Raw genomic sequence first — 17,322 nt, forward strand, 5'->3', positions numbered from 1 at the left:
GTGGGTTGTAGACTCCGTCTCATGCTACCACTAGAGTGAAAGCACCGCCAGCATTCAAAAGTGACCAAAACATCAGCCAGGAAGCATAGGAACTGAGAAGTGGTCTGTGGTCACCAGCTGCAAAACCAGTCCTTTATTGGGGGTGTCTTGCTAATTGCCTAGAATTTCCACCTGTTGTCTATTCCATTTGCACAACAGCATGTGAAATGTATTGTCAATCAGTGTTGCTTCCTAAATGGACAGTTTGATTTCACAGAAGTGTGATTAACTTGGGAGTTACATTGTGTTGTTTAAGTGTTCCCTTTATTTTTTTGAGCACTGATAAACTTTACCACTAGAGTACAAGGGTGTCACTTATAAGCAAATTGAGAAAACGTGTTGAGACACAGGCAACATACCAGGAAGTGCAGCTCCAGCCAGTAAACTACACAGAATGATATATTTGTTATACCTAAAACGGGAACACATGGGCAGGTATGCACCCAGATCTAGAAAACGAAATTAATTCAATGGATAAAAAATATTAATGTCACAATTCAGGAAAACAGAACAAAACATGTTTAAATTAAAAGCAAACAGAAAAGTGTGGGGACCTCAATTTTATTTATACAAAGACAGCAGCCATTCTACTTCAGTGGGATGAAACGGGAAGAATGTGTAGCTCCGATACCGGGGCGACCGTGCTTGACTGGCTTGTAGGTGATGGAGAACTCCCCCAGGTAGTGGCCGCACATCTCAGGCTGGAGAGAGAAATGTACAAATGTTAGTACGAGCAGGACAATCCTGTTACTAGACAACTAGAATACATCCGTGACTGAACTACCACTGTACATTGTTCAGACAGCTTCTACACGCAGATTTAGACTGAAAACTTGTAAGGACAAGACTGATGCAGGACCAAAACATTTATGAACTATACAAACATCTGATTATTACCAAAGGCTTCAAAAATACCGTGTAGCAAATTATTGCATTGTACGCAGGTAACAGGATGCGAAAACCCTAGCAATAAGTAAAATACATTTTTTTATTTACAATCGCAATCTCAGGAGGGGCCATTGCGGTGTGTAGTAGGCTTGGGCGGTATCCCGGGGATTTAGAAATAGGCTCTGCAAGGTTTTTCCATACCGTTGAAACTACTTATTTGAAGTTTAATAAATGTGAATATTTGTAGTGACTTTTTAAGTAAATACTTGCAGTCAACTTCTGCAATACGTTAAGAGATAAAGCACATTGAGTTCGTCATTTCACCCGTCACATTTTCATTATGAAGCTTACCGGTAGTCCCCAGTAACATGGTGTTTGTTTACAAGCACACAATGACAAGACAGGAGACTTTAGTCACTCACTGTTGTGCAGCACGCGCCAGGTGATCTAGTTATAGTATGGAATTCACAAATAAATGTTTGCCAGCTAGATACACTACATGGCCAAAAGAATGTGAACACCTGCTTGTCAAACATCTCTTTCCAAAACCAAGGGCATTAATATGGCGTTGGTCCACCCTTTTGCTGATAAAACAGCCTCCACTCTTCTGAGAAGGCTTTCCACTAGATGTTGGAACATTGCTGCGGGGACTTGCTTCCATTGAGCCACAAGAGCATTAGTGAGGTCGGGCACTGATGTTGGGGATTAGGCCTTGCTCGCAGTCGGTGTTCCAATTCATCCCAAAATTGTTCGATGGAGTTGAGATCAGGGCTCTGTGCAGGCCAGTCAAGTTCTTCCACACCGTTCGACGAACCATTTCTGTATGGACCTCGCTTTGTGCACAGGGGCATTGTCATGCTGAAACAGGAAAGGACCTTCCCCAAACTTGCCACAAAGTTGGAAGTACAGAATCGTCTAGAATGTAATTGTATGCTGTAGCTTTAAGATTCCCCTTCACTGGAACTAAGGGGCCTAGCCCAAACCATGAAAAACAGCCACAGACCATTATTTCTTCTCCACCAAACTTTACAGTTGGTACTATGCATTCGGGCAGGTAGCATTCTCTTGGCATCTGCCAAACCCAGGTTCTTCCGTCAGCCTGCCAGATGGTGAAGCGTGATTCATCACCCCAGAGAAGGCGTTTCCACTGCTCCAGAGTCCAATGGCGGTGAGCTTTACACCACTCCAGCAGAATCTTGACATTGCGCATGGTGATCTTAGGCTTGTGTGCGGCTGCTCGGCCATGGAAACCCATTTCATGAAGCTCCAGATGAACAGTTAATGTACTGAAGTTGCGTCCAGAGGCAGTTTGGAACGCGGTAGTGAGTGTTGCAACCGAGGACAGATAATTGTTACGCGCTACAGCACTCAGCTGTCCCTTTCTGTGAGCTTGTGTGGCCTACCACTTCGCGGCTGAGCCGTTGTTGCTCCTAGATATTTCCACTTCACAATAACAGCGCTTACAGTTGACCGGGGAAGTTCTAGAAGGGCAGAAATGTGACAGACTTACTTGCTGGAAAGGTGGTATCCTATGACGGTGCCACGTTGAAAGTCACTGAGCTCTTCAGGAGGGGCCAATGTCCATCTATGGAGATTGCATGGCTGTGTGCTTGATTTTAAACACCTGTCAGCAACGGGTGTGGCTGAAATAGCCGAATCCAATAATTTGAAGGGGTGTCCACATACACGTCCCAAAGTATCTTATAACTATTACGTTAACTGTCTGAAATGTGCTAAATGCTACGCAGTTGTGCATTTGGTTTTCTAATTTAGAATCTAGCTACCTGGTTAGCTTCTCGCAAAATCAAGCTTCTCTCGGCAACAGCAGAGAATCCCCTCCTGGATCAAGAGCCTTGCTGTCTAAAATTTGTTTTGTGAGTGCAGTAAACTAAGCATTATGTCTATAATGTAAATAGTTAATGTCAGAGACTAAAATGTTCACAATGCATTTTTTTGCATTTAGCTAACATTCGATATGGAGTTTTACATGTCCCTGTTAGTATTGCTAACCTTGGGATTACAGATCTTTCCCAAAACCTCACCTTGATTTCAACCTGGTTGAAGGTCTTGCCATTGTACACTCCGACCATGGAGCCAACCATCTCAGGCAGGATGACCATGTCCCTGAGGTGAGTCTTCACCACCTCGGGCTTCTCCATCGGGGGAGCCTCCTTCTTGGCCTTACGCAGGCGCTTCAGGAGGGACTGTTGCTTGCGGCGAAGGCCACGGTTAAGCCGCCTCCTCTGGCGGGCGCAGTACAGCTGCATCAGCTGTTCACTGGAGGAAGGGAGGCATGATGCAGTCAGGGATACTTTCAAATTAACATTCAGCATCAGGTCCAAATAGCAGACTGGAGACTTCTACAGGGGAGTCAATAAAACATTTAAATAAATCCAGACTGTACCAAAATGACCTCTTTAGAGTTTTACATATTTAGTCATAGTCCAATTCATTATGTAACGATATGTATGACATGCAAAATGGAGAAAAGTCATGAAAATGAAACAGCATACAGGTTGCCATAATAATGTACCCAACTTTCGAAAGAGAGAACGCCACTGTCTGACCTCACCCTTCTGCAAGATGGGGTTCCTCTAGCATTGGCATGATGGTTACACTCAGAGAAAGTGCCGAGCTTTCACCGACATACCACAATGCAAACAGCAATATTGCCAAATGTCGGGACCCATTTATTGGATTAATTGGTTTACTCACTAGGACATGTCCAGAAGCTGGTCCAAGTCCACACCTCTGTAGGTGAACTTCCTAAAGGTACGCTTCTTCTTGATCTCGACATCCGCCTAGGGAAACAACGCAAACTACTTCAACACAGTTGATATTAAGGGCCAACGAAAACGAGTGTTAAAACATGCCGTTCACTGTGAATATAATTCATAATATTCATAGCCACTGTGTTAGTGGAGTGCTGTCGTGCTTACTTCGGAATTCATCTCTAAAAGACAAAACCGGATTCGGTAAATAAAGAGCAAGCTAGCATTAGCATTGCAGGCAACCCAAGCTTTGTGGTATTGTAAATAATGTGTTTCATCCTAAAATTCACCAATGTACCGATTGATACGCAGTGATGCATTGCACTGTATGATTTAATAATTAAAAGGTGTTATAACTTAGCTGAGATGGACATAGATTGTCAAATTCGGGTTCTTGTAAAATTGGCCACCTACCATCTTGCCTGATGTTCCGGGGAAAAGAACATTCCGAAGTCTCGTTGGTGCTAATATCGCGCGACTCGCAGGGACATCCGGCTATCTATTTCCGCCCAGACAAAATGCAAAATATGTGTATATTTCACTGGACCAGTAGGTGGCGGTACTGTACAATAAACATCAAACAGTGCAACTTCCATTCAAGTTGAAGTCACCATACTCGGGATACTTCTATAGGAGATATCCAAATTAAAACAGACAGCTAAAATGTTTTTGTCATCTTTTATGACAGCCCTCACACAAAAATACATCTGACATTGAATAACACAAAGGCAGAAGGTAAGATAAAATACACAACACCTCCTGATAATGTTCATTCACAGTAAAATGTTATCCTTATTATGAGCCATATGAAGTCAATCACCAGCTATAAATACACCATGTAGAAACAGAATTTCAGTACCAATCTTCATTTTCTTCTCCCGCATGATCTCCTTCTGAAACGATAAGGTGCCACACAACAAAGCTTCTGCTGTGGGTGGACAACCTAGAAACAAACATGTGCAAGAACAAGACATGTAATACCCGTAGGTCTGTATGAAAAATGCTAAGAAATTCTATATGAGGACGGGCTCATTGTAATGGCTGGAATCTAAATTGAATGGTATCAAACACATCAAAAGCACGTTTGACTCCGTTCCATTAATTCCATTCCAGCCATTACAATGAGCTTCTCCCACCAGCGTCCTCTGCCTGATACAGGACTGATACATATTACGGGTACAATGTGGTAACATCTTCGGACAACTGCATAAGAGCAATGGTAGTAGCCACCTCCATTAGCACAGCTTTGTGATGGAGAGAAAATAATGAAATATTCACATGAAATTATTTGACATGCCTGATACAGTTACCAAGAGGCCCAATTCATCAATAGCCAACTTTCTGTCATAAAACCTCATGTACAAATGCACAACACATCATCAATCGAAGTGCTGATTTGAACAACAGTATCTTTTCCCTTCTTGTTTTTTTACTGGGTTAGAACACAGGTTGCGGTGTCAGGTTTGAATGTTCTAGAAAATATTTACAGTGACAACTGAGAAACACGCCAGCCCAAAGGTCATAGGCCACAGCGAGCTCTGTGGGACAAACAGGCACACTCTCAAACCCCATGCATAAATGACAGTCAATATTCCAGAATGTGCTTGTGTCAGGTTTCCAATAAAGTTTAATACGATTTTGCATCATTATCTTTGTGAGAGGATGACGAGAGAGGGGAGTGACAAGATGTGGTCGGGTTCCATTTAAATTCCAATGTTTTACTTTAAAAAGCTAATCAGTTAATTTATAATGATGAAACATCCACATTAAAGTGGGAGTGGGCCCTCTCTCATTATGGTTATTATCTATTCCACAGTTAAAACACTGACATAGTGCAACAACTTCTCTTGTGATGGACGTTTCAGTAGAGGAGTTCTTACCCTGCTGCGTGTCCAGACATCTAGCTTGGTGATGACGTTCTCCCCTTTGCGCTTGGCACTGCCGACACCGAGGCCTTGTGTGCTAATGCAGGGCTCTTGTCCCTGTACCAGAGCCAATGAACATTACGTTAGGGGATTACAGCTCTAGGCACAATAGGCAGTGTTTGACTAAAATGTAGTGCACTAGAAACTGCTTTAATTAATCCTACCTGCTCAGTTGTTGCAAGACTTTCAGGTGACCACTGCATGTTGAACTGGGTCTGAGGAAAGAGTTTTTACAAATGTACTTTTTTTACCCATCATATTTTTTATTGTACCAGGTATATCTGACCCTTACGGGTCAGACCAAGGCGCAGCGTGATATGCATACATGTTTATTTGGAATGAATAAACAAGCGACAAAACAACAAACTAAACGTCCACGGTACACAAACAACATACCTTACACAGAACAAGATCCCACAACCCACTAGTGCCAATAGGCTACCTAAGTATGGTCCCCAATCAGAGACAACGAGCGACAGCTGCCTCTGATTGGGAACCACACCGGCCAACATAGATCTAGACGATCTAGATCTAAACCTAGAAAATACAACATAGAACATACCACACACAAAATACACACCCTGACTCAACAAATACGAGTCCCCAGAGTCAGGGCGTGACAGTACCCCCCCCAAAGGTGCGGACTCCGACCGCACAACATAAACATAACAGGGTAGGGGCCGGGTGGGCATTCCGCCTCGGAGGCGGATCCGGCTCAGGGCGTGACGACCACTTACTCTCCGCCTCCCTGTTGCGCCCCTGGTCTGGTCTGGACCTCGGCGCGCTGCTTCCCCTCTCCTTCCTCCCACGAAGTACCAAGCCCTGTCTGGAACCTGGTGTGGGAGACCCCGAACCTGGAGAGGGGCTGACGTCTGGGTCTGGACTGGAGCCGCTGACCGGAGCTGGACCGGGCACCGGTGGAGCGGACTGCTCAGGCTCCGGACTGGAGCCGCTGACCGGATCTGGACTGAACCCCGGTGGAGCGGACTGCTCTGGCTCCGGAGTGGAGCCGCTGACCGGAGCTGGATCAGGCACCGGTGGAGCGGACTACTCTGGCTCCGGACTGGAGCAGCTGACCGGAGCTGGATCAGGCACCGGTGGAGCGGACTGCTCTGGCTCCGGACTGGAGCAGCTGACCGGAGCTGGATCAGGCACTGGTGGAGCGGACTGCTCTGGCTCCGGACTGGAGCTGCTGACTGGTGCCGGACCAGGCACCGGTGGAACGGGCACAGGTCGTGCCGGACTGGACACACTCACCACTGGTCTGGTGCGAGGAGCAGGCACGGGCCGAACCGGACTAGGAACATGCACCACTGGCTTGGTGCGAGGTGCAGAAACAGGCCGGGCCGGGCTGGCGACGCGCACCGCTGGCTTGGTGCGAGGGACAGGAACAGACCGGGCCGGGCTGGCGACACGCACCACTGGCTTGGTGCGAGGGGCAGGAACAGGCCGGGCCGGGCTGGCGACGCGCACCACTGGCTTGGTGCGAGGAGCAGGAACGGGCCGGGTCGGGCTGGCGACGCGCACCACTGGCTTGGTGCGAGGAGCAGGAACGGGCCGGGTCGGGCTGCGAAGGCGGACTGGAGGTCTGGAGCGGAGAGCTGGCACAACCCGTCCTGGCTGGCTACCCACTTTCGCACTACACGTGCGGGGCGCTGGCACAGGACGCACTGGGCTGTGCATGCGTACTGGCGATACAGTACGTAGAACCGGCGCAGGATATGCGGGACCGAGGAGGCATACTGGAGACCAGGAGCGTTGAGCCGGCACACCCCGTCCTGGCTGGATGCCCATCTTCGCACGGCACGTGCGTGGTGCTAGCACAGGACGTACAGGGCTGTGCCGGCACCCTGGCGACACAGTACGTAGCTCTGCATAACACGGAGCCTGCCCAGTCACACGCCTCCTCGCGTGAGTACGGGGAGTTGGTTCTGCTCTAACACTAGGCTCCGCCAACCACCATTTTAGCCCCCCCAAATTTTTTTAATCTTGGGGCTGTCTCTCGGGCTTCTTCCTCGGCCGGCGCCTTCTGCGTTGCCGCTGCTCCTCTCTATACCGCGCCTCCACTGTCTCCTCCCAAGGACGGCGATCCATCCCAGCCTGAATCTCCTCCCATGTCCAGGAACCCTTCCCTTCCAGGATCTCCTCCCATGTCCAGACTGTCTGCTCCTGGACACGCTGCTTGGTCCTCGTTTGGTGGGATCTTCTGTCACGATCGTTCATGGACGGGTCAGACCAAGGCGCAGCGTGATATGCATACATGTTTATTTGGAATGAATAAACAAGCGACAAAACAACAAACTAAACGAAACGTGAAGTCCACGGTACACAAACAATATACCTCACACGGAACAAGGTCCCACAACCCACTAGTGCCAATAGGCTACCTAAGTATGGTCCCCAATCAGAGACAACGAGCGACAGCTGCCTCTGATTGGGAACCACACCGTCCAACATAGATCTAGACGATCTAGATCTAAACCTAGAAAATACAACATAGAACATACCACATAGAAAATACACACCCTGACTCAACAAATACGAGTCCCCAGAGTCAGGGCGTGACACCCTTTTTTTCTCTGTACCCAACGCACTAGAAGACCAGTTCTTAAAGCCTTTAGCCGTATCCTTATTCTACTCCTCCTCTGTTCCTCTGGTGATGTAGAGGTTAACCCAGGCCCTGTAGCCCCCAGTATCACTCCTACACCCCAGGCGTTATCATTTGTTGACTTCTGTAACCGTAAAAGCCTTGGTTTCTTGCACGTTAACATCCGAAGCCTCCTCCCTAAATTTGAGTTATTCACTGCGTTAGCACACTCCGCCAACCCTGATGTTCTAGCAGTGTCTGAATCCTGGCTTAGGAAGGCCACCAAAAATTCAGAAATGTCCATATCCAACTACAACATTTTCCGTCTCGATAGAACTGCCAAAGGGGGTGGGGTTGCAATCTACTGTAGAGATAGCCTGCAGAGTTCTATCATACTATCCAGGTCTGTGCCCAAACAGTTTGAGCTTCTACTTCTAAAAATCCACCTTTCCAGAAATAAGTCTCTCACTGTTGCCGCTTGCTACAGACCCCCCTCAGCCCCGAGCTGTGCCCTGGACACCATATGTGAACTGATTGCCCGCCATCTATCCTCAGAGTTCATACTGCTTGGTGACCTAAACTGGGATATGCTTAACACCCCGGCCAACCTACAATCTAAACTAGATGCCCTCAATCTCACACAAATTATCAATGAACCTACCAGGTACAACCCAAAATCTGTAAACATGGGCACCCTCATAGATATCATCCTGACAAATTTACCCTCTAAATACACCTCCGCTGTCTTCAACCAGGATCTCAGCGATCACTGCCTCATTGCCTGCGTCCGTAATGGGTCCGCGGTCAAACGACCACCCCTCATCACTGTCAAACGCTCCCTAAAACACTTTGAATATTGACCTCATTCCGTCAGTAGAGGATGCCTAGTTGTTCTTTAAAAGTGCTTTCCTCTCAATCTTAAATAAGCATGCCCCATTCAAAAAATTCAGAACTAAGAACAGATATAGCCCCTGGTTCTCCTCAGACTTGACTGCCCTTGACCAGCACAAAAACATCCTGTGGCGTACTGCATTAGCATCGAACAGCCCCCGCGATATGCAACTTTTCAGGGAAGTCAGGAACCAATATACACAATCAGTTAGGAAAGCAAAGGCTAGCTTTTTCAAACAGAAATTTGCATCCTGTAGCACTAACTCCAAAAAGTTTTGGGACATTGTAAAGTCCATGGAGAATAAGAGCACCTCCTCCCAACTGCCCACTGCACTGAGGCTAGGAAACACTGTCACCACCGATAAATCCACAATAATCGAGAATTTCGAAAAGCATTTTGCTACGGCTGGCCATGCTTTCCACCTGGCTACCAATACCCCGGCCACCAGCTCTGCACCCTCCGCTGCAACTTCCCCATGCCCCCCCCGCTTCTCCTTTACACAAATTCAGACAGCTGATGTTCTGAAAGAGCTGAAAAATCTGGACCCCTACAAATCAGCTGGGCTAGACAATCTGGACCCTTTCTTTCTAAAATTAGCCGCCGAAATTGTTGCAACCCCTATTACTAGCCTGTTCAACCTCTCTTTCGTAATGTCTGAGATCCCCAGAGATTGGAAAGCTGCCGCGGTCATCCCCCTCTTCAAAGGGAGTGACACTCTAGATCCAAACTGTTACAGACCTATATCCATCCTGCCCTGCCTTTCGAAAGTTTTTGAAAGCCAAGTTAACAAACAGATCACCGACCATTTCAAATCCCACCGTACCTTCTCCGCTATGCAATCCGGTTTCCGAGCTGGTCAAGGGTGCACCTCAGCCACGCTCAAGGTCCTAAACGATATTATAACCGCGATCGATAAAAGACAGTACTGCGCAGCCGTCTTCATCGACCTGGCCAAGGCTTTCGACTCTGTCAACCACAGCATTCTTATTGGCAGACTAAATAGCCTTGGTTTCTCAAATGACTGCCTCGCCTGGTTCACCAACTACTTCTCAGATAGAGTTCAATGTGTCAAATCGGAGGGCCTGTTGTCTGGACCTCTGGCAGTCTCTATGGGGGTACCACAGGGTTCAATTCTCGGGCCGACTCTATTCTCTGTGTATATCAATGATGTTGCTCTTGCTGCTGGTGACGCTCGGATCCACCTCTATGCGGATGACACCATTTTGTATACATCTGGCTCTTCATTGGACACTGTGTTAACAAACCTCCAAACGAGCTTCAACGCCATACAACACTCCTTCCGTAGCCTCCAACTGCTCTTAAACACTAGTAAAACTAAATGCATTCTCTTCAACCGAACGCTGCTTGCACCCGCCCACCCGACTAGAATCACTACTCTCGGCGGGTCTGACCTAGAGTATGTGGACAACTACAAATACCTAGGTGTTTGGTTAGACCGTAAACTCTCCTTCCAGACTCACATTAAGCATCTCCAATCAAAAGTTAGATCTAGAATCGGCTTCCTATTTCGCAACAACGCCTCCTTCACTCATGCTGCCAAACATGCCCTCGTAAAACTGACTATCCCACCGATCCTTGACTTCGGCGATGTCATTTACAAAATAGCCTCCAAAACTCTACTCAGCAAATTGGATGTAGTCTATCACAGTGCCATCCGTTTTGTCACCAAAGCCCCATATACTACCCAGCATTGTGACCTGTACGCTGTTGTTGGCTGGCCCTCACTACATATTCGTCGCCAAACCCACTGGCTCCAGGTCATCTATAAATCACTGCTAGGCAAATCCCAGTCTTATCTTAGCTCACTGGTCACCATAGCAACACCCACCCGTAGTATGCGCTCCAGCAGGTATATCTCACTAGTCATCCCCAAAGCCAACTCCTCCTTTGGCCGCCATTCCTTCCAGTTCTCTGCTGCCAATGACTGGAACGAACTGCAAAAATCTCTGACGCTGGAGACTCTTTTCTTCCTCACTAAATTTAGGCGTCAGTTGTCAGAGCAGCTTACCGATCACTGCACCTGTACACAGCCCATCTGTAAATAGCCCATCCAACTACCTCATCCCCATATTGTTATTTATTTTGCTAATTTGCACCCCAGTATCTCTATTTGCACATCATCTTTTGCACATCTATCATTCCAGTGTTAATACGAAATTGTAACTATTTTGCACTATTGCCTATTTATTGCCTTACCTCCATAACTTACTACATTCGCACACGCTGTATATATATTTACTGTTGTATTTTTGACTTTAAGTTTTGTTTACCCCATATGTAACTCTGTGTTGTTGTTTTTATCGCACTGCTTTGCTTTATCTTGGCCAGGTCGCAGTTGTAAATGAGAACTTGTTCTCAACTGGCTTACCTGGTTAAATAAAGGTGAAATAAAATTTACATTTTACATTTTAGTCATTTAGCAGACGCTCTTATCCAGAGCGACTTACAGGAGCAATTAGGGTTAAGTGCCTTGCTCAAGGGCACATTTACGTCATTTAGCAGACGCTCTTATCCAGAGCGACTCACAAATTGGTGCATTCACCCTATAGCCAGTGGGATAACCACTTTACCATTTTTTTTTGGGGGGGTGCCACCATTGGGGTGCCAGAGCAGCAAACAGTTTTGACTGGGCTGAGCGGGAACTATGCTTCCGCAGAGGAAGGGGAGCCAGCAGGCCAGAGGTGGATGAACGCAATGCCCTCGTTTGGGTGTAGGGACTGATCAGAGCCCGAAGGTACAGAGGTGCCGTTCCCCTCACTCCTCCATAGGCAAGCACCATGGTCTTGTAACGGATGCGAGCTTCAACTGGAAGCCAGTGGAGTGTGCGGAGGAGGGGGGTGACGTGAGAGAACTTGGGAAGGTTGAACACCAGACGGGCTGCGGCATTCTGGATGAGTTGTAGGGCTTTAATGGCACAGGCAGGGAGGCCAGCCAACAGCGAGTTGCAGTAATCCAGACGGGAGATGACAAGTGCCTGGATTAGGACCTGTGCCGCTTCCTGTGTAAGGCAGGGTCGTACTCTCCGAATGTTGTAGAGCATGAACCTGCAGGAGCGGGTCACCGCCTTGATGTTAGCGGAGAACGACAGGGTGTTGTCCAGGGTCACGCCAAGGCTCTTCGCACTCTGGGAGGAGGACACAACGGAGTTGTCAACCGTGATGGCGAGATCATGGAACGGGCAGTCCTTCCCCGGGAGGAAGAGCAGCTCCGTCTTGCCAGGGTTCAGCTTGAGGTGGTGATCCGTCATCCATACTGATATGTCGGGCAGACATGCAGAGATGCGATTCGCCACCTGGTTATCAGAAGGGGGAAAGGAGAAGATTAGTTGTGTATCGTCAGCGTAGCAATGATAGGAGAGGCCATGTGAGGATATGACAGAGCCAAGTGACTTGGTGTATAGGGAGAAAAGGAGAGGGCCTAGAACTGAGCCCTGGGGGACACCAGTGGTGAGAGCACGTGGTGCGGAGACAGCTTCTCGCCACGCCACTTGGTAGGAGCGACCGGTCAGGTAGGACGCAATCCAGGAGTGAGCCGCGCCGGAGATTCCCAGCTCGGAGAGGGTGGAGAGGAGGATCTGATGGTTCACAGTATCAAAGGCAGCAGACAGGTCTAGAAGGACAAGAGCAGAGGAGAGAGAGTTAGCTTTAGCAGTGCGGAGAGCCTCCGTGACACAGAGAAGAGCAGTCTCAGTTGAATGACCAGTCCTGAAACCTGACTGGTTTGGATCAAGAAGGTCATTCTGAGAGAGATAGCAAGAGAGTTGGCTAAAGACGGCACGCTCAATAGTTTTGGAAAGAAAAGAAAGAAGGGATACTGGTCTGTAGTTGTTGACATCAGTGGGATCGAGTGTTGTTTTTTTGAGAAGGGGAGCAACTCTCGCTCTCTTGAAGACGGAAGGGACATGGCCAGCGGTCAAGGATGAGTTGATCAGCGAGGTGAGGTAGGGGAGAAGGTCACCGGAGATGGTCTGGAGAAGAGAGGAGGGGATGGGGTCAAGCGGGCAGGTTGTTGGGCGGCCTGCAGTCACAAGTCGCAGGATTTTATCTGGAGAGAGAGGGGAGAAAGAAGTCAAAGCATAGGGTAGGGCAGTGTGAGTAGGACCAGCAGTGTCATTAGACTTAACAAACGAGGATCGGATGTCGTCAACCTTCTTTTCAAAGTGGTTGACGAAGTCATCCACAGAGAGAGAGGGGGGATTCAGCAGGGAGGAAAATGTGGCAAAAGAGCTTCCCTAGGGTTAGAGGCAGATGCTTGGAATTTAGAGTGGTAGAAAGTGGCCTTAGCAGCAGAAACAGATGAAGAAAATGTAGAGAGGAGGGAGGAAAAGATGCCAGGTCGGCAGGGAGTTTAGTTTTCTTCCATTTCCGCTCCGCTGCCCGGAGCTCTGTTCTGTGAGCTCGCAATGAGTCATCAAGCCACGGAGCTGGAGGGGAGGACCGAGCCGGCCGGGAGGATAGGGGACACAGAGAGTCAAAGGATGCAGAAAGGGAGGAGAGGAGGGTTGAGGAGGCAGAATCAGGAGATTGGAGGGAGAAGGATTGAGCAGAGGGAAGAGATGATAGGATGGAAGAGGAGAGAGTAGTGGGAGAGAGAGAGCGAAGGTTGCGGCGGCGCATTACCATCTGTGTAGGGGCAGAGTGAGTAGTGTTGGAGGAGAGCGAGAGAGAAAAGGAAACAAAGTAGTGGTCGGAGACATGGAGGGGAGTTGCAGTGAGATTAGTAGAAGAGCAGCATCTAGTAAAGATGAGGTCAAGCGTATTGCCTGCCTTGTGAGTAGGGGGGACGGTGAGAGGGTGAGGTCAAAAGAGGAGAGGAGTGGAAAGAAGGAGGCAGAGAGAAATGAGTCAAATGTGGACATAGGGAGGTTGAAATCCCCCAAAACTGTGAGGGGTGAGCCATCCTCAGGAAAGGAACTTATCAAGGCGTCAAGCTCATTGATGAACTCTCCAAGGGAACCTGGAGGGCGATAGATGACAAGGATATTAAGCTTAAATGGGCTAGTGACTGTGACAGCATGGAATTCAAATGAAGAGATAGACAGGTGGGTTAGGGGAAAAATTGAGAATGTCCACTTGGGAGAGATGAGGATTCCTGTGCCACCACCCCTCTGACCAGATGCTCTCGGGGTATGCGAGAACACATGGTCAGACGAGGAGAGAGCAGTAGGAGTAGCAGTGTTTTCAGTGGTAATCCATGTTTCCGTCAGCGCCAGGAAGTCGAGGGACTGGAGGTTAGCATAGGCTGGGATGAAGTCAGCTTTGTTGGCAGCAGAACGGCAGTTCCAGAGGCTGCCTGAGACCTGGAACTCCAGGTGTGGGGTGCGTGCAGGGACCACCAGGTTAGAGAGGCAGCAGCCACGCGGTGTGAGGCGTTTGTGTAGCCTGTGCAGAGAGGAGAGAACAGGGATAGGCAGAGGCATAGTTGACAGGCTGTAGCAAATGGCTACAATAATGCAGAGGAGATCGGAATGAAATGAACTAAACATCTGGGAGAGGAGAGAGCAGGGCCTCCCTCACCAAAACTTCCACCTCAGAAACTATAATTGTTTCACTGAACCACCCGAACAAAAACTCTCCCAACTTCCACCTTTAGAAATCAGAATTGTTGTGAACCACAGCGGTTCAATGTTTAAAGGAATAGACTCAACCCACTTTATTCAGCTAGCTAACTATGACACCATAGCTAACTAGCATGCTAGCATCCAATAACACACAGTTTAGCACCAACACTTGGTCACAACAAACCACTAATAGTGTGTTAACACACTAAGCAGATAATTTGTGTCCGTGTCTAGTTCCTTTCATAACGCAGCAATAATTAAACGTTGGCTAGCTAGCACAAATATATTGTATTTAGCTGCCACAGTACAGCACACAATGGCTACTGTGTTGACTCTGTTCGAAAAACGGCTAGCTAGCTAGCTTCGTACTACACCCGGCACCGCCGAAAACAATGCCAACCTACAGTAACTACCCACAACAGCCCACGATGCCTAACTATGACACCATAGCTAACTAGCATGCTAGCATCCAATAACACACAGTTTAGCACCAATACTTGGTTACAACAAACTACCAATAGTGTGTTAACACACTAAACAGATAATTCGTGTCCGTGTCTAGTTCCTTTCATAACGCAGCAAAAATTAAACGTTGGCTAGCTAGCACATTAACATTGGAAACAACTCTCCACCGTTGCTAAACGTTACCAGTAGCTACCCGCTAGCTAGCTAGCCTTGTGCTTCGCCGGGCTCCGCCGTAAACAATACTTACCTACAATAATTACCTACGGAAACCTACAATAACTACCTAAATAACTACCTAAATAAACTACCTACAATACCTAACTACAACTACCTACCTACGATCTAAATACATGGTTTAAGCTTTACTCAACACCATATAAGAAGCCAAGCTTACCTCCTGCTAGAGAAAACACAACCTCTCCCGACCACATAAGACTCCTGGGGAGGCAGCAGCCACGCGGTGTGAGGCGCCATGTTTGAATTCTTCACACAGAGAATGTGTGCATGCATTCACAGAGAATGGAGCAAACCTGCAAAATAAAATAAACAAGTCAGACAAGCAGGGCTACTTTGACTACATTCTGCTATAATAACCATGCATGCTGATAAAGTGAAGTGCGCCAATCCAAAAGGACTGTGAACATTGGAACTACTACAGCTGGCGGCAAGGTCATCTGCACCAACTGCTAGTCATGCAAAGCAAAGGCTACCAGTGCAGTGCCTTTGTAAATCAGATATGTAGCTGCACTGGGCTTGCTAGAAGGGAGCCAGCTTTTGTCAAATTAACATCAGATTTGACTTTTCGTAATAGGTTAGGAGAACTTACCCAGCAGGTTAGGAGAATTAACGTAGCAGGTTAGGAGAATTAGGTTAGGAAAAGGGTTTGGGTTATCAACATAATATATATTTATTTACTTTTGACGTTAATTTGACTAAAACTGAATCCCTTCTAGCCATGACCGCTTGCTTGAGGGTGCCATGCTTTAGCTCACATACACTATATATACAAAGGTATGTGGACAGCCCTTCAAATGAGTGGATTCGGCTACTTCAGCCACACCCTTTGCTGACATGTGTATAAAATCAAGCACGCAGCCATGCAATCTCCATAGACAAACATTGGCAGTAGAATGGCCCGTACTGAAGAGCTAAGTGACTTTCAACGTGGCACCGTCATAGGATGCCACCTTTCCAACAAGTCAGTTCGTCAAATTTCTGCCATGCTAGAGCTGCCCCAGTCAACTGTAAGTGCTGTTATTGTGAAGTGGAAACGTCTAAGAGCAACAACGGCTCAGCCACCAAGTGGTAGGCCACACAAGCTCACAGAACGGGACCACCGAGTGCTCAAGCGCATAGGGTGTAAAAATCGTCTGTCCTCGGTTGCAACACTCACTACCGAGTTCCAAACTGCCTCTGGAAGCAACTTCAGCACAATAACTGTTTGTCGGGAGCTTCATGAAGTGGATTCCCATGACCGAGCAGCCACACACAAGCCTAAGAGCACCATGCACACTGCCAAGTGTCAGCTGGAGTGGTGTATAGCTCGCCGCCATTGGACTCTGGAGCAGTGAAACGCTTTCTCTGGAGTGATGAATCACGCTTCACCATCTGATAGTCCGAATCTGGGTTTGGCGGATGCCAATAGAACACTACCTGCCCCAATACATAGTGCCAACTGTAAAGTTCGGTGGAGGAGGAATAATGGTGTGGGGCTGTTTTTCATGTTTCAAGTGAAGGGAAATCTTAACGCTACAGCATACAATGACATTCTAGACGATTCTGTGCTTCCAACTTTGTGGCAACAGTTTAGGGAAGGCCCTTTCCTGTTTCAGCATGACAATGCCCCAGTGCACAAAGTGAGGTCCATACAGAAATGATTTGTCGAGATCGGTGTGGAAGAACTTGACTAGCCTGCACAGAGCCCTGACCTCAATCCCATCAAATACCTTTGAGAAGAATTGGAACGCTGACTGCGAGCCAGGCCTAATCGCCCAATATCAGTGCCCGACCTCTCTAATGCTCTTGTGGCTGAATGGAAGCAAGTCCCCGCAGCAACGTTCCAACATCTAGTGGAAAGCCTTCCCATAAGAGTGGAGGCTGTTATAGCAGAAAAGGGGGGACCAACTCCATATTAATGGCCATGATTTTGGAATGAGATGTTCGTCAAGCAGGTG

The 17,322-nt window shown here is 47.8% G+C and overlaps 1 protein-coding gene, 1 long non-coding RNA gene and 1 other non-coding gene across 3 annotated transcripts; all 3 read right to left on the reverse strand.

The window, feature by feature from the left end:
• Positions 1-584: 584 nt before the first annotated feature.
• Positions 585-4,197, reverse strand: LOC121580760 (40S ribosomal protein S15). Its single transcript, XM_041895784.1, has 4 exons — positions 4,113-4,197; positions 3,643-3,728; positions 2,970-3,204; positions 585-740 (listed from the first exon to the last, which is right to left on the reverse strand). Exons 1-4 carry the CDS (start codon positions 4,113-4,115, stop codon positions 627-629), a joined length of 438 nt encoding a protein of 145 aa, XP_041751718.1. The 5' UTR covers positions 4,116-4,197; the 3' UTR covers positions 585-626.
• On the reverse strand, positions 3,453-3,587 carry LOC121581732. The gene has a single exon (XR_006003266.1). It is a non-coding gene; the product is annotated as a small nucleolar RNA SNORA35 (small nucleolar RNA).
• Positions 4,198-4,464: 267 nt separating the features above from the next.
• LOC121580761 lies at positions 4,465-5,945 on the reverse strand. Its single transcript, XR_006003137.1, has 3 exons — positions 5,788-5,945; positions 5,579-5,680; positions 4,465-4,641 (listed from the first exon to the last, which is right to left on the reverse strand). It is a non-coding gene; the product is annotated as an uncharacterized LOC121580761 (long non-coding RNA).
• Positions 5,946-17,322: the final 11,377 nt, after the last annotated feature.

The sequence above is a fragment of the Coregonus clupeaformis genome, chromosome 14, assembly GCF_020615455.1.
Source record: "Coregonus clupeaformis isolate EN_2021a chromosome 14, ASM2061545v1, whole genome shotgun sequence".
In the NCBI taxonomy this organism is placed as follows: Eukaryota; Metazoa; Chordata; class Actinopteri; order Salmoniformes; family Salmonidae; genus Coregonus; species Coregonus clupeaformis.

What these genes read in the sequence shown, in the direction of transcription:
- LOC121580760 (XM_041895784.1), bottom strand. An exon ending in CAGCTTCTGGACATGTCCTA is followed by an intron (nt 3,205 to 3,642) that starts GTGAGTAAACCA and finishes CCCTTCCTCCAG; the next exon opens with TGAACAGCTGATGCAGCTGT. An exon ending in TCAACCAGGTTGAAATCAAG is followed by an intron (nt 741 to 2,969) that starts GTGAGGTTTTGG and finishes TTCTCTCTCCAG; the next exon opens with CCTGAGATGTGCGGCCACTA.